Raw genomic sequence first — 24,423 nt, forward strand, 5'->3', positions numbered from 1 at the left:
ACAGCCATTCCAATAGATTGCCGTTCTTGATGTTGAATATATATATTTTTTTTATTACTTTTTTACAAACATACACAACATGCCAAATGGAAATAGTCAAACATAAAACCAATGTGGATTGTTAGTGCATGCATCTGTGCAAAGAAATAATACACACGGCACGCTAAAAAAAAAATGACATTTTACAGCCAGCAAATCCGCATTACTCACATGTTCAGCAGTATCATCATATTCCCACTGTTTAAGTAAAAAGTTGGAAAGAAAATAAAAAAAAAATTCATGAAGAACCATTTACGCTGGGGGTCCATCTAACTTTTTTTAGGTCCTTCCAAATAATATGAGTGCTAAAATGATTGATGGTTGTATAAAGCCTAAGCGGATTTTATAGATTTGGAGGTATATGGGTGGATATAATATATGTGAGTCCACAAAATACCTCCATTACCATCAGCTATGGTCTGACGACAATGGGAAGGGAAACCAGAGGTAAAATCTAATTCCCTGCAGCTTCCTTGCATCTTCCTATCAGGCTACAGACAACTGTCTTTACAATGCATTTTATACGGAAACTATCCAGCCTGTTGTAAGCTGAATTCTTTAGATTTATACAACTAATCCTCCCCAGCGATCATTCGCAATTCGGCGGCAAATTCAGACGACTCTCTTCACAGCAGAGGCCTTTGCTGCTATACGGAAATGTTAGCCCCCGCAGGTGAGATACTAATGTCTGAGGGTCTAAAACATCATTCAGGTCAGATATTTCTGTATGATCTATCCTCAATGTTTGAGTTTTCAATAAACCTGAACTATCAGCATAATGCTTAGCGGATTATCAGATTTATACTATGTTCTTCCAAGTTCTTCGGCTGAGAATCTTAAAAAAACTATGTTCCAACCACATGTGTGTATTTTCTTGTTTGTTGACCGATATCTAAAGATGACTATGGAGAATGTGATTTCTGCTTTCAGCTAAAGAAAGTACATTAGAGAATGCCACACACTGCTTTCCCTGGGCCTCTATAACTCTTTAATGCTTGTACTCATTCTTATCTTAAATAACCAGGAGCTTTCAGCAACAATAGAAACATTGTGCCGCAAAATTTCCCCTAAAACGTTCCTAGCAACGGTTGGCAAATACTAATCTCACCAAAAGGTAAAGCAGTGTATCAGCCAATTAGGATATAGGACAGGAAGATCTTCTGGAATTATAGTGCGCAAACAACAACGGTGTGTCGTGTTGGCTCGACAGAGGGTCAAAAATATCACTAGGGGTCATAAATGGGTATCTTTTGGTTTTTTAAAAATGTTCTAAACCAATATGTGCTCAGAAGTCCCCATTAAGAAAGCCACATAGTAGATATTAGAATAATTTTGTGTAGTTAGTGATGAGTGAATATACTCGTTACTCGAGATTTCCCGAGCACGCTCGGGGTCCTCCGAGTATTTTTCGTGCTCGGAGATTTAGTTTTTATTGCCGCAGCTGAATGATTTACATCTGTTAGCATAAGTACATGTGGGGGTTGCCTGGCTGCTAGGGAATCCCCACATGTAATCAAGCAGGCTAGTAGCTGTAAATCATCCAGCTGCGGCGATGAAAACTAAATCTCCGAGCACTAAAAAATACTCGGAGGACACCCGAGCGTGCTCGGGAAATCTCGAGTAACGAGTATATTCGCTCATCACTAGTAGTTATGAATCACGATTTTCTTACTATTATACTACAAAAAATACGGTATGTACATATGTTTACAGTACGAGCAAACTAAGGGTATGTGCACGTGCAGGTTTTTCTGCAGTGTTGACAGGAAAAACATTGTGTAAAGCGAGTGTTTTTGTGTGGGTTTTTAATGTTATTTTTTACTTCCCATTCACTTGAACAGGTGAAAACCACTGCAAAAACGCTGGAGGAATTGACAGGTTAAAATTAAAAAAAAAACCTTCATGGGTTAAATCTGCAAGGAGATTCAGAAATCTCATTCAATTTGCTGGTACTGTAAAACACTGAATTTATTCACTAGTAAAAAAAAAAGCACAAAAACCCAGAGTGTGAACAAACCTTAGCATGAGTAGCTGCCAGACATTTCTGAAGTTATTTGACTCCAGGGAACCAATAGTAACCAAAACTGTTATATCATGGCGTGGTGCAACTACAGATTCTAAAAATGGGTATTAAGTGTGTAATGGAAATCATTATACTAATATTAACCTGTCTTCAAAAAAAGCTGTAATCACTGTCAAACGCAATGGAGCATTCAAAAATGTAAAAATGCTAAATATTTGTTTAGAAAAATCAGTATGGTTGTAAAGATAATACTATCAATCCTACAGTACTGGGACTTCATCATATGCAGTATTTCTAAATAAAGAGAACTACACATGCCAGGTTTTGGTTTTGTACATTTTGTTTATGTCACCTGTTATTTGTGCAAATTCATTGAGAAACAAATAAAATATTGTGGTTGCATAAGTGTGAACACCCTCTTATAATTGGGGATGTGGTTGTGTTCAGAATTCTCCATTGACATACTCATGTTAAATAGCTGTCACTACAAATAAAGTTTAGCAGTTCTAGTAAGATTTTCATGATATTTTCTTAGTAGCATTTTACAGCAAAAGCCACAGTCTGTAAACAGCTTACAACACAGCAAAGGGATCTTTTTACTGAAAATTATCAGTCAAGTGACGCATACAAAAAAATTTCCAAGGCACTAGATATGCCATGAACATTGGTGACTTAATTAAATTTGGCACAAGAGTGACACTGCCTAGAACTTGATGTCCCTCAAAATTGATTAAAATACATGAAAAAATAGGTCTAGTAGGCTATCAAGAAAAAGCTTACAGCAACATTTAAGGAACTGCAGGAATTTCTGGCAAGTACTGGTTGTGTGCTGTATGTGACAACAATCTCTTGTATTCATCATGCGTTTGTCCTGTGGGGTACGGTGGCAACATAGAAGACTTTTCTTATAAAGTGAAACAACAAAGCCAGGTTATGTTTTGCCAAAAACCTACATTAGGTCTAACAAAAGCATGTTTGAAAATGTGTTTTCATCTGCTGACACCAAGGCCGAACCAGAAGTCTAAAAGGTATGCTTGGTGCAAAGCCAACACTGCCGATCACCAAAAGAGCACCATACCTAAAGTAAAAGATGGAGGAGGCAGCATTATATTTGTGTTTCTTTTTTGCCAACTGAAACTGGTTCTTTAGTTAAGGTGGGCGGAATTATGAATAGTTCCTAGTATCAATCAGTTTTGCAGCAAACCCTTCAGGCCTCTGCTAAAAAGAAAAGAGATTTCATCTTTTACCATGACAATGCCACTAAGCATACCTCCTAATCAACAAAAGAATAGCTTTGACTGGAGGAAGATTAAGGTTTTGAAGGGCTCAGTCAGAACCCAGGCCTGAATGCAAGTGAAAACTTGTGGGTTGACCTGAGGAAGCTTGTACACAAGAAATGCCCTCACAATATGACAGATTTGGAGCACTATTGCAAGGAAAAATGGGCAAAGATGTGTCATGCTGATAGAACTTCTGCTCAGAAATTCTGAATGCTGTCATAAATTCAAGGGATATTTCACAAAAGTATTAGTTGGAAAGTGTGCATATTTATGCAGCCACAGTATTTTGGGTCTTTACTTTCCTTTTTCCACCTGAAAAGATTTCACTTTGTTTCTAAATTGAATTGTACAGATTATTGGTGACATTAAAGGTGGGTGGAAACATTTCTGAAACACTTTTTATAGATATCATGTTTTTACATGACAAAGGCTAAACTAAAAAATTAAATCGACATTATAATATATACTGTACTGTCGATTTAGGAAGACAACACACCCTTTAAAGTGCAGCATTTTGGAAGTAATTTATATATATATATATATATATATATATATATATATATATATATATATATATCTATAATCTAATTGCCGCATTTTTTGTACCTGGGGGGGTACTATAATGTAACTTTTTATCATAATTACTAAAATACAAAAAATACAACAGACAAACACCAACTGTGATATAAAAAAAAACCTCTGGGGACACAGTTTTGTACCAATTCTCACGCTCACTCTTTCCCCTACCTTACAGCAGAGGTTTGCACCCTTCACCTACGCATATGGCACCCACGCTCGTTGGCGGCTTTCCCTCCTAACTAGAGATTGGCTATCCCAAACAGTAAAGTTTGATGTCCGTACCGAACACCTACTGTTCGGGCATGGACACCGCACATGTACTTTGCCAGGAAGTCACTATTACCATTCTGGTTTGGCCCCCGAATACCAAGTGTTTGTCACATGGCAGTGCGGCAAACACTGCTTCTGATCAGCGGTAAAATCTTTACCGCCGGTTAGACAGCCGTGGTTCCCACGCTGTGAAATGACAGCTTGAGCCTGCAGCTGTGATCGAAGGTAAAAAGTTTACCTCCGGTCACTGGTGTCAGCTGATGGGACTACAGCTCCCATCAGCCAATGCCTGCTGCCGCTAACAACAGTGAGAGCAGATGTCAGCTGATGTGAGTATTGATCAGCCGGTGCTCTAAATAAAAAAATTTAAAAAAAAATGCTGTGAGTTCCTCTGTATTTTTGATTACAACCCTCAGCTGTCAGCGTGAGCAAAGCTGGTTATTAAGATTAGAAGGTCCCCAAGCTGCTTTTTAATTATTTAATGAAATGCGGTGACCTCCCTCCGGTGAGATCACCACTGACACACTTTCTTTAAATGTTTGTCCAAACCCAAGCATCCAGGGGTCCACCCATCTCTACTCCTAACCATTATGTCATATGATATTAAAAAATGGAGAAGGAGTAATAGAGTACATCAGACCATCAATCAGATTGAACAAGTACATGTACAAGGTCAAACAGTCATACGCTCCAAAAAACAAGAGCGGTGATGCTGAACATATGCATGGCAATGAGCTTTGAATTCAATTCTGTAATATGGTGATGAGCTTTTAATCTGTGACACAGTGCTCAGTTGTTTTTGGAGTCAAGCAAGCGGCTTTATTTAAGGCTCTGCATTGGATTGGTATTACTGCTAATATATTTGGAGACTATAGCTGTTTGACCTTTTACATGTACTTTTCTAATTTGATCGATAGTCTAATGTACGCTATCACTCCTTCCCCACTGAAATTCCATAAGGCAAGTTGGCTATTATCTGATAAATATATTTGTGATGGCACTAGCACTTTACTTCTGTTCCCTCTCCCTGATAGGACTTAATGTAATCAGAAGGGAGAGCCATATGCATAGGTCTAGGGTGCCAACTCCGCAGCAAAGTAGGGAAAAGTGTCAGAGCAATTAGGTACAGGGGCTGCACCAGATTCCTGCATGTATTCATCATCACCGCTCTTGTATTTCAGGGGAGTATGACTGACCTTACAAATGTACTTGTTACTTGTTCTATCTGATTGATGGTCTGATGTACTCTACCACTCCTTCCCCATTTTTTAATATCATTTGACATATTGGATATCTGATGTTTGTATCCAGGATGGCACTCGCACTGTCTTATAATTCTGTTCTCTCACCCAGATAGGGACTAACAGTGTTAGGAGGGAATGCCGCAAACAAGGGGGGGCGCCAGATGCGCAGGTGTAGGGTGCAAACCTAAGCTGTAAGGTAGGGGAAACAGTGAGAGTGAAAATAGGTACAAAACTGTGTCCCCAGAGGTTTTCTTTAATATCACAATTGATGTTTGTCTTTTGTATTTGTTGTATTTTAGTAATTATGATTAAAAGTTATATTTTAGTATCCCGAGTTACATACCAAAACAAGTAAAATTACAAGTAGTTGGTACAAAACGAAAAATTGGTACAATACAAAAATTGAAATAAGTTTTAAGAAATACATTTACACTATTCAAACATGCACTAATCAATTCAACTTACGGTATCTAAAGTGGATATACCCCTGTGTTAAAGTAGCACATTTTTGCCAAGTAAAAAAAAAATCATACCAAAAAGAATCATGATTCTTCTTGGTATCATTTTTTTTAACTTGACAAAAATTTGCCATTTTAACAGGGGATACTTTTTATATCTTAAAATTTTATATATCGGTTCATTTCATGTTCTATGTTTACATTTGTAGTTAGTAAATCTTATTAAATAGAATCAATAGAGCATCAATGCCTGTCAGTGTAACACGGTAGGACATTATCAGGCCACTGCAAAGATACAGTCCCATAAGTTATACTTATGGTCTTTGTAGGGCCTCCGCTGGCCATGCTAATAATCAGCATCCTGCGATTAAGGTGCATGGCCCCAATCAACCAACAAAAGTGACCGCTTCTCTTGGTCGATCTCCCTGGATGCTTTGGCTACTATTGACCATGACATCTATGGGGTTAGATTGCCTGGATTGACATTTCTATGTCAACCAATTACCATTAGAGTCCTACTGTTGGTCACCATGATAAACCTATTTGTCATAGTGCTTTTATGTAAGGCAAGAAAAATACAGTATGATGCCTTAAGGGGGTAATACAGATATTTTGTATATACTCCTAATTACTTCACTTTAACAGTAACTGCAAAAAAAATTGTGAAGGGATTTTTTCAGGGATAAACATTGATGGTTTATAGATCATCAATGTTTAGAAGTCGGGTACTCAGTCTGTTTAGTAATTTGACTCCTGCGAGTGTCACATTCCCTTCATTGTTCCACAACAATGGATTATTTCTAAATAACCAGTGAGTCACAGGTTTTATCTATAGGTAAGGCCATCAATGTTAAAAGACCAAGAACCTCTTTAAAAAGGCTTTATTTCTAGGGTTGATCGAATAGCTTCGGATAAGAGCTTATCTGAATAGCTGCCTCGGTAACCTGGATACCTGGAGTGCTCCCGATAATCAGCTGTTCGGCTCCGCAGCTGTATGCATCGTGGCTGTGTGAAAACCACAAAAAATGCATGGAGAGCCTGTTTGTTGTGAATGTCACACAGCTGTCTCACACATGGAGCTATGGCACCACAACACCTGATTATCGGGAGCGCTCCAGGTATCCAGGTTACCGAGGCAGCAATTCGGTAAGTGCTATAGCTATCCGCGCTATTAGCTCTTATGCAAATCTACTTGCTCAAACCTACACATTTCAATTTATGATTTATTTCTACACCTTTTCTACAACTTTAATTAAATATATGGTAGAGGTCCGCCACAAGAGCTAAAAATAATAACTGGTATGTAATTTAGAGCATCAGTAATCACATTGCTTATGTTACACTGTAATAGTACAAATATGTTTGAACATCAATATCATTGTAATTTACCTGTGCATCAGCCAGCATAACATCCTTGAGCATGGGTGGGCCTTTGGGTTCTCCATTTTCCATCCTCACATAATGCACCTGATATCCACGTATTTGACCATGCTGCTTGTTAGACACAGGTGAGCGCCAGAACACTTTAACAGCTGTCGAGTTCACAGCCTCTACCTCGACTTTGCGAGGAGGACCACTAGGAACTGGAACAACATCATTTGATAAAAGAAAATATTATTGCCACCAGTCAGACTCACTGAACAAAAAGATCTTGATTTAAACAGTAAAAATTTGAAAGCAATATTTTATAGCATTTACTGAAAAGATCAAAAACCATGACTGATGCAAAAATGGAAGAAAAAAGGGTATCAGAGAAAGAGAAAAACATGTAAAAATGTAAAAAGCCAAGGAAGATGCTTTGAAAGTTCAAAGCTCTTACATTGAAAGGTTGCACTGATACAAATAATAAGACAAAAACAAAATGCTTTAAAAATGATTGGTTTTACTGTAAAAATTAAACAGATTATCAAGCCTTCATCTTTTGTTCTTATAGTACACTGGTCACAAAACACAAGACAATAAAATGAGGAAACTGAAAGTCAGTTTCTAAAAAAAGTAATAAAGAAATATACAAGAGGAAAGAAAGGAATAAGACATTTCATAGACATTGAAATGCCAAGAATAGAGCAAGAACTGGAAAAAGTTACAAGAATAAGAAAAAAAAAACAAGAAGAAAAAAAAAAACAAGAAGGAAACCAGGAGAAAACAGAAATAAAAGATATTTTCCCAGGTTTACAGAGGAAAGAGTTGCATAAAATCTGTGAAAGTTGGAAAAATGTTGTGTGAAAAAGAAAAATTTAGAACCTTAAAAATGTTCTCATTATTCAATGGCAATATAAAGCCTTGAAGTGAAGGAACAGATATAAACTGATTGAGAGGAGGCAACATACCATCTTCATCTGTCCGAACCAATATTGAAGGACTCTCAGGGCCTGGTCCAACATCAGTGTAAGCAATCATAGAGATTTGGTATTGAGTCCATTTTTCCAGTTGATCCAAAAGGTATTGCCTAGTGTCTGAGGAAATGACTGTAATTTCGTGAGGCTTGTTATCTTCTCCATCAACAGCAGAGTAATTGATGGAATATGCCGTAATAGCTCCATTCTGTTTGTCCTCTGGTGGTGGTAGCCAACTTACCAAGATGCTGGTAGAGCTTTGGCTGTTACATCGTATGTCTTGGGGAGGAGCTGATGGCTCTGGATTTCAGTAAAGCATTATAGGGAGATTGGAGTATAGGGGTAGAAATGATCCAAAAAATAAAAAAAAATGAGGAAGAAAGGAAAGAAAAACAAATAAAAACAAAACCAAAAATAACTAAATAGGGCAACTGAATGAAAACCAAAACTAAAATAGTTCAGGGAACAAAATGTACCTTGGCTTATTAAAATGAATAGACAATGAAAAATAAAACATAATGAACTAAGACAAGGTGTATGGGGACATATGATATATGAATGTGAAGTCTCACTTTACCTACCTGCATTAAAATGGCCTTCAACAATAATTTACCAAATTTAACTGGTTGCAATTAATGCATGTTGCATGTTATTAAAGGAGGACGTACTTATTTGACCACCTAAGTCTAAATGTAGTGTCAGGTATAGCTTTCCAGATCGGTTTCACCTTACTAAAAGTATACTAAAACATGCCTTAAGTGACAACCAGAAGGAAAATAGATATTAAAAAACCAACAAAATAAAAAACTTTTGACATAAAACACCTTGCTCTAAATATGTTCAATTCCAAATAAGAATTTTTTTTAAAGTAAACACTGAAGCTACAATAAGCATGCAAACTGTAAATGAAAATCTGATACAAAGGGTTACCTACCCGAAGCGAGAACAGCATTGTTGGTTTGGACTTTTACTTGTACTTACCAAAAGCCGTCAGTTGCTATAGCAGCTCTCGAGACTATTATAGTTGTCATTGATAATTAATATTACTTTAAGCTTTTGCTACCAAAATTAAAATCCCCGAATCAAAAACAGATACTGACATGACTTTCCTATAGTATAATTATTACATTATAACACTGGAACTAAATATCTATACTCAACAAAAGGACCGATGTAAAATCCACCACCCAACTTTGTAAAAAAATTGGTGAAAAAAAATCACATATCTAGATTTTGTTCTATTTTGCTTTGGTCTAAAGAAAGTACATTCATATTTTGATGTTTGATAACTTAAAGGCAGAAGCAATGAAGCTTGAAACAAAAGTCAAAATGTACTTTGACAGTATAAAAGACCATGGACAAGGCTATGTTACAGATCTGTGTTGTCAGAATTCATACTGGTTTGTCCACAGTCTGCAATGGGCCCTTCGCTCCGTCAAAGAAGAGCATGTTTTTTGTTTTTTTCTAAAGTTCACATTAAGTCACAAAATAGTTGTCCATGTGATATGGCATAAAGTATTACACTGGCATTCTCCCTCATAAAAATTGCATTAATGGAAGGAAAATGTTGCCTTAAAGAAGCAACTTATGGCAGGACACCAAGTGCCTAGAGGTCCACAACAAAGGACCATAGCAATTCTTTATGCCACCATAAAAAGTACACGGACTCAGACAATTAACTACTTTACTCTATTTACTAATTAGAGTTTACAAGAACTTTTGCCATCCTAATTATTTTCTAAATGTGTAAAATATATACAGGTCCTTCTCAAAAAATTAGCATATAGTGTTAAATTTCATTATTTACCATAATGTAATGATTACAATTAAACTTTCATATATTATAGATTCATTATCCACCAACTGAAATTTGTCACGTCTTTTATTGCTTTAATACTGATGATTTTGGCATACAACTCCTGATAACCCAAAAAACCTGTCTCAATAAATTAGCATATCAAGAAAAGGTTCTCTAAACGACCTATTACCCTAATCTTCTGAATCAACTAATTAACTCTAAACACATGCAAAAGATACCTGAGGCTTTTATAAACTCCCTGCCTGGTTCATTACTCAAAACCCCCATCATGGGTAAGACTAGCGACCTGACAGATGTCAAGAAGGCCATCATTGACACCCTCAAGCAAGAGGGTAAGACCCAGAAAGAAATTTCTCAACAAATAGGCTGTTCCCAGAGTGCTGTATCAAGGCACCTCAATGGTAAGTCTGTTGGAAGGAAACAATGTGGCAGAAAACGCTGTACAACGAGAAGAGACCGGACCCTGAGGAAGATTGTGGAGAAGGACCGATTCCAGACCTTGGGGAACCTAAGGAAGCAGTGGACTGAGTCTGGTGTGGAAACATCCAGAGCCACCGTGCACAGGCGTGTGCAGGAAATGGGCTACAGGTGCCGAAATGGGCTACAGAGAAGCAGCACTGGACTGTTGCTAAGTGGTCCCAAGTACTTTTTTCTGATGAAAGCAAATTTTGCATGTCATTCGGAAATCAAGGTGCCAGAGTCTGGAGGAAGACTGGGGAGAAGGAAATGCCAAAATGCCTGAAGTCCAGTGTCAAGTACCCACAGTCAGTGATGGTGTGGGGTGCCATGTCAGCTGCTGGTGTTGGTCCACTGTGTTTCATCAAGGGCAGGGTCAATGCAGCTAGCTATCAGGAGATTTTGGAGCACTTCATGCTTCCATCGGCTGAAATGCTTTATGGAGATGAAGATTTCATTTTTCAGCACGACCTGGCACCTGCTCACAGTGCCAAAACCACTGGTAAATGGTTTACTGACCATGGTATTACTGTGCTCAATTGGCCTGCCAACTCTCCTGACCTGAACCCCATAGAGAATCTGTGGGATATTGTGAAGAGAAAGTTGAGAGACGCAAGACCCAACACTCTGGATGAGCTTAAGGCCGCTATTGAAGCATCCTGGGCCTCCATAACATCTCAGCAGTGTCACAGGCTGATTGCCTCCATGCCACGCCGCATTGAAGCAGTCATTTCTGCCAAAGGATTCCCGACCAAGTATTGAGTGCATAACTGAACATTATTATTTAATGGTTTTTTTGTTTGTTATTAAAAAACACTTTTATTTGATTGGATGGGTGAAATATGCTAATTTATTGAGACAGGTTTTTTGGGTTATCAGGAGTTGTATGCCAAAATCATCAGTATTAAAACAATAAAAGACCTGACAAATTTCAGTTGGTGGATAATGAATCTATAATATATGAAAGTTTAATTGTAATCATTACATTATGGTAAATAATGAAATTTAACACTATATGCTAATTTTTTGAGAAGGACCTGTAGTTGGTTATGGTGATATGTGTGTCATCTTAAATGACTACTAGTCTAACCATATTATCCACATTTCGTTAGCACTATAAATACATAAAATGAGTAAGAATTCTGACAAACAGAAATCAAACCCGGACCTACTCTTTGGTAGAGTTTTATTCCTCTCATGCTACCCTACAACAAAGCCCTTGTAACCTTTTCCTGACCATTGTTTATAGATGATATTAGAAGTCAAGTGTTTTGTGATCAAACTTCAATGCTTCAAAAAAAAAATTAGCAAAACATGTTATGATGTTTGTTTTCAAGAATTAATATTTTCCACTGTACAATTTCAGTACAGTTTGTTCACTTAACAATAGCAAATGCTAAAAGTCGTATCATGAACTATCTAGGTGAAAACTCAGAAAGAGACCTACTTGACTGCAGGGTTTTGGCTGAGATTTCAGTTGTTGAAGCACCAAGGCCTAGCGGAGCCTCAGCAGCTAATCGGAAGTAGTACAAAGTGTTTGGCTTCAGGCCTTGCAGCCGATATGATGTAGTTGGCTCAGTAGTGACAGATTGCTGAATAAAGATAGAATCAAGAATAAAGAAATAAAATCTTTTTAGAATAAATGTGAAGATGAAACCAGACGATATTAATAACTGCTGCTAGATTTCTTTAAAGGCCCCTTCACATTAAGCGACGCTGCAGCGATACCTACAACGATCCGGATCGCTGCAGCGTCGCTGTTTGGTCGCTGGAGAGCTGTCACACAGACCGCTCTCCAGCGACCAACGATGCCGGTAACCAGGGTAAACATCGGGTTACTAAGCGCAGGGCCGCACTTAGTAACCCGATGTTTACCCTGGTTACCATCCTAAAAGTAAAAAAACAAACAGTACATACTTACCTACCGCTGTCTGTCCCCGGCGCTGTGCTCTGCTCTCCTCCTGTACTGTCTGTGTGAGCACAGCGGCCGGAGAGCAGAGCGGTGACGTCACCGCTCTGCTTTCCGGCTGACCGACGCTCACAGCCAGTACAGGAGGAGTGCAGAGCACAGCGCCGGGGACAGACAGCGGTAGGTAAGTATGTACTGTTTGTTTTTTTACTTTTAGGATGGTAACCAGGGTAAACATCGCGTTACTAAGCGCGGCCCTGCGCTTAGTTACCCGATGTTTACCCTGGTTACCAGTGAAGACATCGCTGGATCGGTGTCACACACGCCGATCCAGCGATGTCCGCGGGAGATCCAGCGACGAAATAAAGTTCTGGACTTTGTTCAGCGACCAACGACATCACAGCAGGGGCCTGATCGTTGGTCGCTGTCACACACAACGATTTCATTAACGATATCGTTGCTACATCACAAAATGCAACGATATCGTTAACAATATCGTTATGTGTGAAGGTAACATAGTAACATAGTAACATAGTTAGTAAGGCCGAAAAAAGACATTTGTCCATCCAGTTCAGCCTATATTCCATCATAATAAATACCCAGATCTACGTCCTTCTACAGAACCTAATAATTGTATGATACAATATTGTTCTGCTCCAGGAAGACATCCAGGCCTCTCTTGAACCCCTCGACTGAGTTCGCCATCACCACCTCCTCAGGCAAGCAATTCCAGATTCTCACTGCCCTAACAGTAAAGAATCCTCTTCTATGTTGGTGGAAAAACCTTCTCTCCTCCAGACGCAAAGAATGCCCCCTTGTGCCCGTCACCTTCCTTGGTATAAACAGATCCTCAGCGAGATATTTGTATTGTCCCCTTATATAGTTATACATGGTTATTAGATCGCCCCTCAGTCGTCTTTTTTCTAGACTAAATAATCCTAATTTCGCTAATCTATCTGGGTATTGTAGTTCTACCATCCCCTTTATTAATTTTGTTGCCCTCCTTTGTACTCTCTCTAGTTCCATTATATCCTTCCTGAGCACCGGTGCCCAAAACTGGACACAGTACTCCATGTGCGGTCTAACTAGGGATTTGTACAGAGGCAGTATAATGCTCTCATCATGTGTATCCAGACCTCTTTTAATGCACCCCATGATCCTGTTTGCCTTGGCAGCTGCTGCCTGGCACTGGCTGCTCCAGGTAAGTTTATCATTAACTAGGATCCCCAAGTCCTTCTCCCTGTCAGATTTACCCAGTGGTTTCCCGTTCAGTGTGTAATGGTGATATTGATTCCCTCTTCCCATGTGTATAACCTTACATTTATCATTGTTAAACCTCATCTGCCACCTTTCAGCCCAAGTTTCCAACTTATCCAGATCCATCTGTAGCAGAATACTATCTTCTCTTGTATTAACTGCTTTACATAGTTTTGTATCATCTGCAAATATCGATATTTACCTTAACTCCTAGGCTTTAGCACTAGCCCGCCATACATATTAGCCATATTCCACAAATATTTGCACGCATGTCTATATAGGACTCGGAATATATGTTTAAATGTGTAATAAAAGTCACTGAATATGGAAACCACTATGAAAGTATTCACAGTTTTAACAATCGGAGGTGATCAACAGCATCTGCCACTTAAAATATTGTGCCCAATCACCAGTCATGTACTAAAACTTTTTCGTATCACTTATTAATACAATGTTAACATTTTGCAACTATAATCTCCTTCCATTGAGCTCATACCAATTTTAGTTGATCAAACCCAAGAGTAAAAATGGCCACACGTTAAATAAATGTGATTTTAATAAGCCAATTACGTATTGGGGTGTCCCAAATCTTCCCTGATACTATATATCAGGCGAAAGGAGGGTTGCACATGTTGGAAATCAGTATATTTGATCTTTTAGTTCTCAGGAGAGATAAGATGCTACCAGAGATGTTTGGCATCAGCTAGCTACCATCACCCACAACACACACAGCGGGGTTTCAGGAGTAATAGTGGTTGACCAAACAAGTGTTTTAAGCTAAATCTAGCTATACACCTAAATATCTTTTCTCCATAAAAAAGTGTTTACTGAAATAATGAAGAGATATACAGTATATAAGATGCACTAGAGAAATGTCAGCTTATTTAAACGTTTAACACATGCCTTGTAAAATCTGACCTTTGACTGCACAATATCACCATAATTGTATACAATGTGTCTTTGTTATACTTGAACAAGAGAATACTTAAAGGGTACATTCAAACTTCAATATAAGCTGAACTGTTTGAGTACATGAGGAATAACACTATATAAGGCCACAATATTACTTTCATTCTGCATTTTCACCAGTTTTTCCTTCTACATACTTTATACCTACGGTAATTTCTATTCCACTCTGAGTTAGTGAAAGGAGACTAGAAGCTCTAATGTCAGTCATATACAGCACAACACACAGATGTATTCCTGTACTTTATCCCTTTTTCAGAACACAGGAATAAACATCAGCAGCATGTATATAATTACACAGCATAAGTGATCAATGTATATAAAATCCAAAAATGGAGTGTGGTAAAAGACTTGTTAGAAAGCTCAGAACTATCTCTCTGTGTCTCCCTCTGTTGTTTCCTCCTCTACTCATCTCTCCTCCTCTCCCACCCTTCTCCATACAGTATAGTGGGCCATGTCACATGACACCACAGCCAGCTGTATGTCCGTCTGTCCATAAGACGGATTTGAGCTGTGTTTTTCAGCATGGATGGTGAAGAGAGGAGGCAAGCTCAGAGGAACAAGTGGCTGATAATTGCGGAGGCAAGACAGATAATTCTGATAAAATATATTGCAAAGTTCTCATATATGCTTAGTAGTATTAATTTATGCACAGTTTGTTACATAGTTATATAGGCTGAAAAAAAGACTTATTTCCATCAAGTTCAACCTTCCTCAACCAGTTATAAGTTATACATTCTCTATCACTATAATATTATTAACCCACAATGCCGCTTGTTGTGAGAAAAGCATCCAGCCATTTTCTAAATGCTGTAAAGTTATTAAAAGTACAGTTCCTATTTAACCTAACAATTAAAAATATGTATGTTTCTTTTCAATGTCGCATCTCTTGAACTTTAGTAGGATATGATAAAAGTTAGAAATTTCTGACAATGTTGAATCCTCAATTTACCTCCTCTGCATGATCCCCTTCTTTATAATACAACTTGTAGCTGGAGATTGTGTCAGAACGTGGGGGAGTCCAGGATAGTAGTATACTCGTTTCTGACTCTGCTTCTGCTTTAAAGTTTAGAGGCTGACTGGGAACTGCAGAAATACATTTATTTATTTCCTTTGCATATACAGAGCCAACATATTGAACAGCATTTACAGAGATTGTTATCACTCCCATCAAAATATTTTCCTGATCTTTAATACACACACGCACATTTACTAGTGCCTGTTTTATAAGTAACCAATGAATCTATCAGTATATATTGTCTGGAAGATGAGGGAATAAAGCAGATTATTAGTTCATAAACATGACTAGTTACTTCACAATAATTTATTATGCAAAATGACATTCGTATTTGAAGATCAGCAAGGAACTGTCTTTGTAGTGGCATGTCTCCAAAACATGATACTTCTTCCCATTGGATACACATAACACTTAGACCTTAAAGAGATTGTCCATTCCTTTAACATTTATGACCTATTCTTAAGATAGGTCACTAATGTCTGATCGGTCGGTGTCCAAAGCCCGCTACCCCCGTTGATCAGCTGTCATTGGTGTTGGCTTTCACTGCTCGGAACTACTCGTGGAGCTGGCTGTCTTTTGAAAGTGGCCGCCTCAGGGTACTTCACATCCACCTCCTATTGATTTGTGTAGTAGCCAGCCTTGGCCACTATAAGAAGATGGTCAGCTCTGCAAGTGAATGTTTCCGGCCAGTGGCCACCGCCAACACCAATAACAGCTGATCGGCGGATATTGATCCTGAGGATAGGAAATTAATGCTAAAGTAGTGGACAACCTCTTTAATATAATCTTAATTATGAAGAAAGCAATCCATTACAACTATGCAATTTTTCAGCACTGCTTGAACTTTTAAAAGAGCAAGGACAGCATTAAACTATGCTGTTCATTTTAGTACCAAAGGTTTTCACCAAATTAAAATCTTAGTTAACACTAGGACTACTGGACTCGTGAACCCTGACTAGAACTAATGCAAGTAAGTAGTCAAAATGACTATTCCAGTAGTCCTAATGTTAAAGGGTTAATCCCCCCAAAAAAACAAGTTATTCCCTATCAGGAGGATAGGGGATAAGTTTCTAATTGCTGGGAGTCCGACTGTTGGGTTCCTTTATGATGCCGAGATGGGAGCATTAAACTCCAGAGAATAGGGACTGCAGCCCCTGTACCAAGATCTTGGTATCACTGGGAGTCAGAGCAATTAGCAAGTTATCCAATATTTTATCGAGATAAGGGATAATGGGAATAACCCTTCAAATTATAAAATTAATAAAAATACTTTACCATTGACACTTATATAAAACATATAAATTAAATACATTAAAATAAATAAAACATTTACCAATTACAAAATGCTTAACATACCTCCTGTCTGTGTGATGACTTGAATTTCATTAGATAAAGGTCCATCCCCAACTGAAGTAAAGGCTAGGACCTTCACTGAGTAAGTTTTTTGAGGCACCAAGTTTCCTATAGTGGTAATTTGACTATCAGCTACATTATATTTTGTCCAACTATTAATATGTTGGGTAGGGTCCATAGTATAATAAACTCTATAGCCCTGTATCTGTCCATTGGGCTCTTCGGGTTCTTCCCATTGAACCAATATAGTGGTTGAGCTCAGCATGCGTGCCTGCACATTGCGAGGGGCACTAGAAGGGGCTTGTTCTGAAGTCCTTGTGGTGACTGGCTCACTAGGTGGGCCTCGCCCTATGTTGTTTACAGCGACCACTCTGAACTCGTACTCGGAATATGGACTAAGGCCAGCAACACTATACCGCGTTGTAGCCACACCATCAATTTCTTTATACTGTTCTTCAGAACTCTTCGGTTTGTGCTGGATTATATAATAAGTTACAGGCTCAGGATTTCCAGAATCCCAGGTTAGCGTAATACTTGTAGCAGTGCTTTCTGTCACCACAGGAGTTCCAGGAGGCCTTGGTAAGGCTGTAATAAAAAAAAAAAAAAAGATAATGACTGGGTTAAGCACAATATTTCTTCCAAAAAGGAAATCATGTGGAACCTTTGTTCAATGTTAAATCAGCTCAATTGATCTTTGGAAAAAACAGCAATGTTTCAAAAATAATTTTGTCCTAAATAACACAAGTTTATTGCCTGGGTAAAGAAAATGGTAATGAATTAAAAATTGTCTTTTTTTATATCACAAAGGAAACTTGTCAAATTATATGCAAAAAATAAATAACACGTATGCATAAAAGATTAGAAACGTGGGTGATACTGTACAATAAGGGAAGGCACGGATTTTGTTTTTTTCAAGTGTTTCAAGCTTTTGATATAATTTAAGGGACTACAAGATACGGGTCAAGTAATGGGATCATTATAATTGGCAAATTATATTCTGAAGAAAATCATGCAGATAATGATCATCTGGTCTTCTTGATAAACACTCATTAGGATACTGTGGAATGTTATGGGATTTCATATCATTTCAGTGAAAAACAACATATCACAATAGTAATAGTAAAATTTTACTTTTAACAGTACTTTATATGAAGGCTTAGACTGATCTACCAGAGATATGGTAAATTCATTGATGGGCCCCTGAAACAGGAGTGGACCTGTCATATTTAACTATCCAATTCCCTCTCACGGCTCTGTGGCTTGTTTTCACCGAGCACTATACTTAGTACACTTGCGGCCTCTACATCGTGACCACTTATGAGCCAATATGATATACAAGATAGTTTAAAAAATAGACTACCCCGTTTATTATAAGCTGATTAAGATGGCATCCTTTAGGCACAGGCTGTGTTCCAAGAATCGATGTTCCCCAGGCATTGCCCCCTCAACAGATCTTGCCCTCATATCCTACTGCTCCACTATGGTTCAGAGAGTTGTAAGGACCCTAGTAATCCATTGTTTAGACATCTAGGCTATTAAAAAATAATTATTATTCTTTCTTACTAGTTAAAAAAAAGTAAGTAGTAAACAAATGTTTTTTTTTCCAATTCTTATAATCTCCTTCCTCTCCATTGGGAACAACAATCCCCGGTATGAACAAACAGCTGTATTACTTCAACACTTGATGGACATTATAGTCTTTCCTACAACTTGGGAGCCATAGGTTTAATTCCACAAGCTACCTTCTAAAAGGGTTATTTCCAGTCACAGCAAATGTTATAAACCTGTTACCCTCATCTCTCAGGAGAATGTGGGTCCACTGAACCTGATTCATTTGTCACCGCTTCTCGCATTCTATATACACTTCAGTGAAGTCTTGAGATGCAAGTTCAGCTACCTTTCTATTGAAATATGGAGAAACCAAGATTAAAAATGGACAAACAAGGGTTATCGGGAAACTTGTTCTTCTTTTCGGTGGGTTCCATTTGTGTCCAATTCTGTGCATATGCCATATATACCTAGGATGGTGATAACCGTGTCACCGCCACCAGTACATCTTTTTTATTTAGTGCCATGGTTTGAATTAGTCCTCAGGATCAGTTCAGTATTTATTTGTGGAATAGGTTGCTGTTTTGGATGTCACCATATGTTTAACCATATGATGTACAGTACTATAAAGCAGAAGAAAAAATTCTACACGAGGTGAAAAGGTGGAAAAAAGCAATTCCACCATTGTCACTTGACTTTTGTTTTTACAGTTGTCACTTGTGTGCTAGAAATGATCAATAAATTTAGAGCAAAGCAAGAGAAGCGGCACTCACCACTTTAAAAAAAAAAAGCCCTTTATTTCGGTCAAGGATTGTTGATAGAGACATCAGTGAAATGAGCAACAGCTGTTTTGAGAGAGCACACACTTTTTTCGGCATACATAGGAGGAAGCATTTACTCCAGTGAAACAGCTGTTGCTCATTTCACTGATGTATCTGACACCAATCTGCGACCGAAATAAAGTGAATTGATGAATTTGCTCGTGGTGAGTGCCACGTCTCTTGTTCTCCTCTGAAATTTTATGATCTTTTACAAGTTGAACACTGCAAGGTATGGATATTATCATTTGGATATTTTTGTCTGATCCAATTTTTTCTTTGCAACTGGGTCTGGTGGTAGTGCCAGCATTTTATCTTTGAAAAAAATGACCAAATACATTTTTTTTCTCACACTGTTTATGTTAGACAAATAATGTTAAATTTTTCAAATTTGGGTTTTAACCAAATAAGTTTATTAACATAATGGAGAAAAGGAGATGATTGAAACTTTTTTTTTTTTAAATTTTCAAAGAAATTTCCTAGGCGGCTTGAACTTGTGATCACAAGCACTATGTACCATACCACTTCTGTATTTTAGTTTTTCCACATTTGCGAACTCTTATGAATCACTAGCTGATATGAAAACTCATTGGAAATCCACAATGGCATTACGAGGTGAGTTTGGTGACAGAGGGATTTTCAACCGGTCTAACCAGTAAGATGCAGTGGTCAATATGGACTGCATCTCAGGCGGTAAAGTCTATAGAACAGAGCTAGCTACTGTAGCTCCAAGAGCTGCAGTTAAAAGCAGGATCCAGCTGTAAAACACAGCCATCAATTACTGTGTATTGAGTGGGCTCAGCTCTTGAACCTACTCCATACATCGGCATTTGATATGTCACGTACCGTGTTTTTTTATTTTTATTTGGTAGTACATTCTAATGCTTACAATTATATAAAAAACAAATCATAATGTTAGGAGAATGTAGCCCCATATGAAACTCATTACCTTTAACAGTTATCTGTGCTATTGCTTCTATAACACCAAGAGTAGACATAGCAACACATGTATAATTAGCCGACTGCCGGACATCGGTTAGTTCCAGTACATTTCTGCCAATTGGCATATCATCCTCGGGAGTTAAATCTTCAGCACCCAGCATCCATTTCACATAGGGCATTGGTGACCCTACTGCAACGCAAGTGATGTTGACACTTCCACCAGGCATGATCTCGTGATTTGTGGGAGGGATAGAAAATCTTGGAGCAATTCGCCGAACTGAACAAAATAAGAAAGGATACAATAAATACAACACAACTCCTGGGGAATAGGAGCAATCATTTTTTAAGACATGCACTTTACAAAGACACATTTGAAGAAAACAATTTGCATTACATTGATAATGTATACAGCTAGTGCATACACATTGACTTTTCTAAATGCAACATTTTAAATCAAGACATATAACATACATTTACTTACACCTATCAGGCCCCAACAAGTTACCAACTACTGAACAAAACACAAACACCATGCAAATACATATGTATATATTTTTACATTCTATATACATACATATTCAAGAAAAGAACTGGTGAATTGCCAGCATGCTCATGTTACACAGTCTCAAGTGCCGAGTGCCTCCAGTTGTGATTCTGTGACCAGCCACATTGTCACATCACAGTCCTGGGGAACATCTTCAATGTGCTGAAAGTAACCACTCACTTTCAGACTCCAGAGTCAATGCAACCTACTGTACAAATCTTATGGACTAAAAACAGATACCGAAATATGTAGAGCAACGTATCATCATAGTAAACAAGGCAAAGCCAGTTCGAGTACTGGACTGGGTCATGCATGCAAGCAAATGACTGAGGTCTAGGCAACCATGCTATGGGATTTTATACAAATATGTTACACATATAATCATGTATGTTTTTTTTTCCTGTCTGTCTGTCTGTAGATCCTGTATATCTGCACTGAAACAATAAGAGGGGACATCTGGGGGGTTGCACAACTAAAGAGTTGGGATTTTGAAATAAGGAGGAGAACACAAGGGGGGAAGTATAAGATTAGGCTGAAGTTGTTAAAATGTCACTATGGCTGTGAGTGTGCTGAAAAGAGGAGTATGGCAGGGGAACATTCACCGTTTAGTTACATACAAGTTCTAGGAAAAGCAACAGCTATTCGATTAATAGTAAAGGAGATATCTAATATGTAAATTAGGGGGTCAACTAGGAGGTTAATTGTATTTTCAACAAGCATTAGCAAAATCTACCCATAGTAAGCAAAAAGAAACAAATATTCCTGCTTCAACTATTCAACTCTTCCTTTATTACATCACAGTAGACCATTGTTCAATTTAACTATCATGGCACATGTTTAAAAAATTGAGAATTTAATTGGTTTTTAATTTTTATAGGCTGCGTTTGGTGGACATTTCCCAGAGTGAACAGCACATAGAAATATAGATCAGGCCACAGAACATCTGAGATCCAGTAGGACAACAGAAACAGGATAAATTGGACATTTTAGATTAACATCTGTCATGTAATGCCACTCTATGTGACTGCAGATTTGTGAATTCTAACATCACGCACACTGCAAGGATTCTCCGGAGCCTGAAATGGGTGGTCAAGTGACGGCAATTGTATGATTTGCATACGTCCGGTCACATTCCGACTAGACTGTGTCCAGACTCGCTTAATTCACTTGTATTCAATGAGGTTGTGTCCATGTAGTCAGTACATGACTGTATGTATGTGGTTTGCATACATACGGTCATGTGATGACAACATGGCGCAGCCTCGCTCAATGCAAGTAAATTGAGTGAGTCCGGACACAGTCTAGTTGGATTGTGACCGGACATATGCAAATCATACAATTGCCATCACTTGACCACCCATTTCAGGCACCGGAGAATCCTTGCAGTGTGCGTGATGTTAGGATTCACGAGTCTGCAGTCACATAGAGTGACTGCAGACTTGTAGCTTAAGGAAGCACAACTCCTTTAATGTCAACATGTAGTGTAGAAAAATAAGTTGACAACCTAGAATGATGGAAGCAGTATATAACACCATCAACTGTTATCCAGTCAAAAATTATTTTTTACTAGTTTAATGCTCAGTTTTAGAAACAGCAGAAGTTTTAGAAACAATATTATCCATGTCCCAAAAGACTATATATCATACTAGACAGATTTTCTTTTCTTCCCTTCCCCCCAAGAAGCCATTGTACTTTGTAAAATTAGCTAAATGGGAGATGTATCTGCCATGGGGACAAAGAAATAAAACAACACTATTTTGGAGCATATCAAGCATTTTTCTACTTTGGTGAGAAATAATAATAAGTGCCACAGGAACATTTCCCTATTACAAATAATTAACTTGTTAGTGCCATGTGTTAGGTAGTGTCCACAAAACGCATCAATTGTGATTGTGGCAAAAAACGCATCGCGGCCACAACGTGTAGATGTAGCCTAAGTAATGTGATTGTAATAATAATTACAATTAGTGAATAATCGAAGAGGCAATTGTTTGATGGTCTTGTGGAAGGTATGGCAGGCAGGAGTGTAGGGAAAAAGAGCAAGCACATTATATACATATAAAACAAGCAAAAACTATACATGCAAAGATACAGTTCTAGTATAGCTCGAAATTAGACATCACAATATAATGCATTCCCATGCCCAACCGATCCAGCCGATATGTCATTAGCCATTTATTATGGTAATCACTATGCATCGCAAGTAGTACAGGCAGGCATTTAATATATAAAACAAGAGTATATTTAAGGTTGCCATGCACTCAAGATCATTCTCACATGCATCACAATTAGGTTACAGCAAGCATAAAAAGCCAAACTGGAGCATCAATTGCCAAAACTTTACAATGAACGTAAGAAAAAAATTGTATCAAAAAGCTAAACTAAAAAAAAAAAATCACAATGCAGCTACATTCATTTCATTTGTATTCTTTGTTATTGTTGAAGTAATATTTTTGTAAGGTGGGTAAAAAGTAAAAAACACACCAACCTTCTCGCAGCTCTGAGGGATGTAGGGGTTTGATGCAGAACACAATGAAATGAGGAAAGGAGAAAAACAAGGGAAACACAGAGAGAGTAAAAAGGCCATATCAAGGCTTTCAACTGCTTTTTGAACATCTTTTACATGTGACACCTCCCTAATCTTCAATATATAAGTTAGCATTTCTCCAGCTTAGAAACAATAGCTAGCCATTTTTTTTTCTTATTATTATTATATTTTTTTAATTTAAGGATTTGTTTCGGCAAAAGACCTCTGTGCTACATTAATTCAACTTATTTTTTTTTAAGACATGAAAAAGTAATAGTTTAAGAATATATTTGTTTTAGCTAGGTATGTTCCTAAAACTGTTAACGCTACAGGAATGAGCTGACTGCACAGAATTAAGGTCAACCTTCATCATCCATGGAAAGGTTAGAATTGCGGGTTTTTGATTTCTATACGAAGCTACGTAAGGAAGTTAACACCAGCCATCAGTGAAACCTTAGCCTCAAAATAAAACATACAAATTCATACATTTGTAGAAAAAGAGACTATCTTTGGAGAGCATAGTCAGTTCATTACTGTAGTGGATGGGATAACATTTACAATTAAGTATGTAAAATTAATAAAACAAAAATACGAAGAAAGGAGAGTAGTAAAATAAGTGAGATGAATATACAATTATGCTCGTAATGCTGTTTAAGGTTAGAAGGTTATCCACTACAAACGCTAAAGCAACATCAGTATTTGTATCCATCGTGATGCTTTCACGGTCATCTGCAATTCAGGAGAACATCAAACTATAAATTCAGGATTAATAGTACTAAATACCAAGGAGTAGGCACTTAAAAAAAAAATAGAGCACCCCAAAAATAAATGCAATGCACACAACTAATTGCAGGAAAAAAACGTTAATGTGTAAAAATACTTACAACCCTCTGGTAATGATCTAAATAGTCTTATATTATCCACAATTATTGAGCCAGTTGTTGTCCACTTTTTTATTGTGATAGCAGTAACTTCGAACATCCTGAAAATAATAGCCCCGTTGCCCACAGAATGTAGACATCAGGGGTTTATCATTC

At 37.8% G+C, this 24,423-nt stretch overlaps 1 protein-coding gene across 36 annotated transcripts in view; it reads right to left on the minus strand.

Moving 5' to 3' along the window:
* Nucleotides 1-24,423, minus strand: part of PTPRD (protein tyrosine phosphatase receptor type D) — an 878,514-nt gene that overhangs the window by 184,207 nt on the left and 669,884 nt on the right. For 16 of the 36 annotated variants that reach the window (XM_069764541.1, XM_069764838.1, XM_069764708.1 and 13 more), the window contains 7 exons: nt 20,323-20,592; nt 17,011-17,592; nt 15,589-15,722; nt 11,952-12,096; nt 8,224-8,529; nt 7,283-7,476; nt 211-237 (listed from right to left, as the gene is read on the minus strand). In XM_069764541.1, the coding sequence (XP_069620642.1) occupies nt 211-237; nt 7,283-7,476; nt 8,224-8,529; nt 11,952-12,096; nt 15,589-15,722; nt 17,011-17,592; nt 20,323-20,592 (1,658 nt within the window). The remainder of the gene's footprint in view (nt 1-210; nt 238-7,282; nt 7,477-8,223; nt 8,530-11,951; nt 12,097-15,588; nt 15,723-17,010; nt 17,593-20,322; nt 20,593-24,423) is intronic. The other 20 variants (XM_069764727.1, XM_069764699.1, XM_069764718.1 and 17 more) reach the window with 4 other exon arrangements.

This window comes from Ranitomeya imitator, chromosome 1 (assembly GCF_032444005.1).
Source record: "Ranitomeya imitator isolate aRanImi1 chromosome 1, aRanImi1.pri, whole genome shotgun sequence".
In the NCBI taxonomy this organism is placed as follows: Eukaryota; Metazoa; Chordata; class Amphibia; order Anura; family Dendrobatidae; genus Ranitomeya; species Ranitomeya imitator.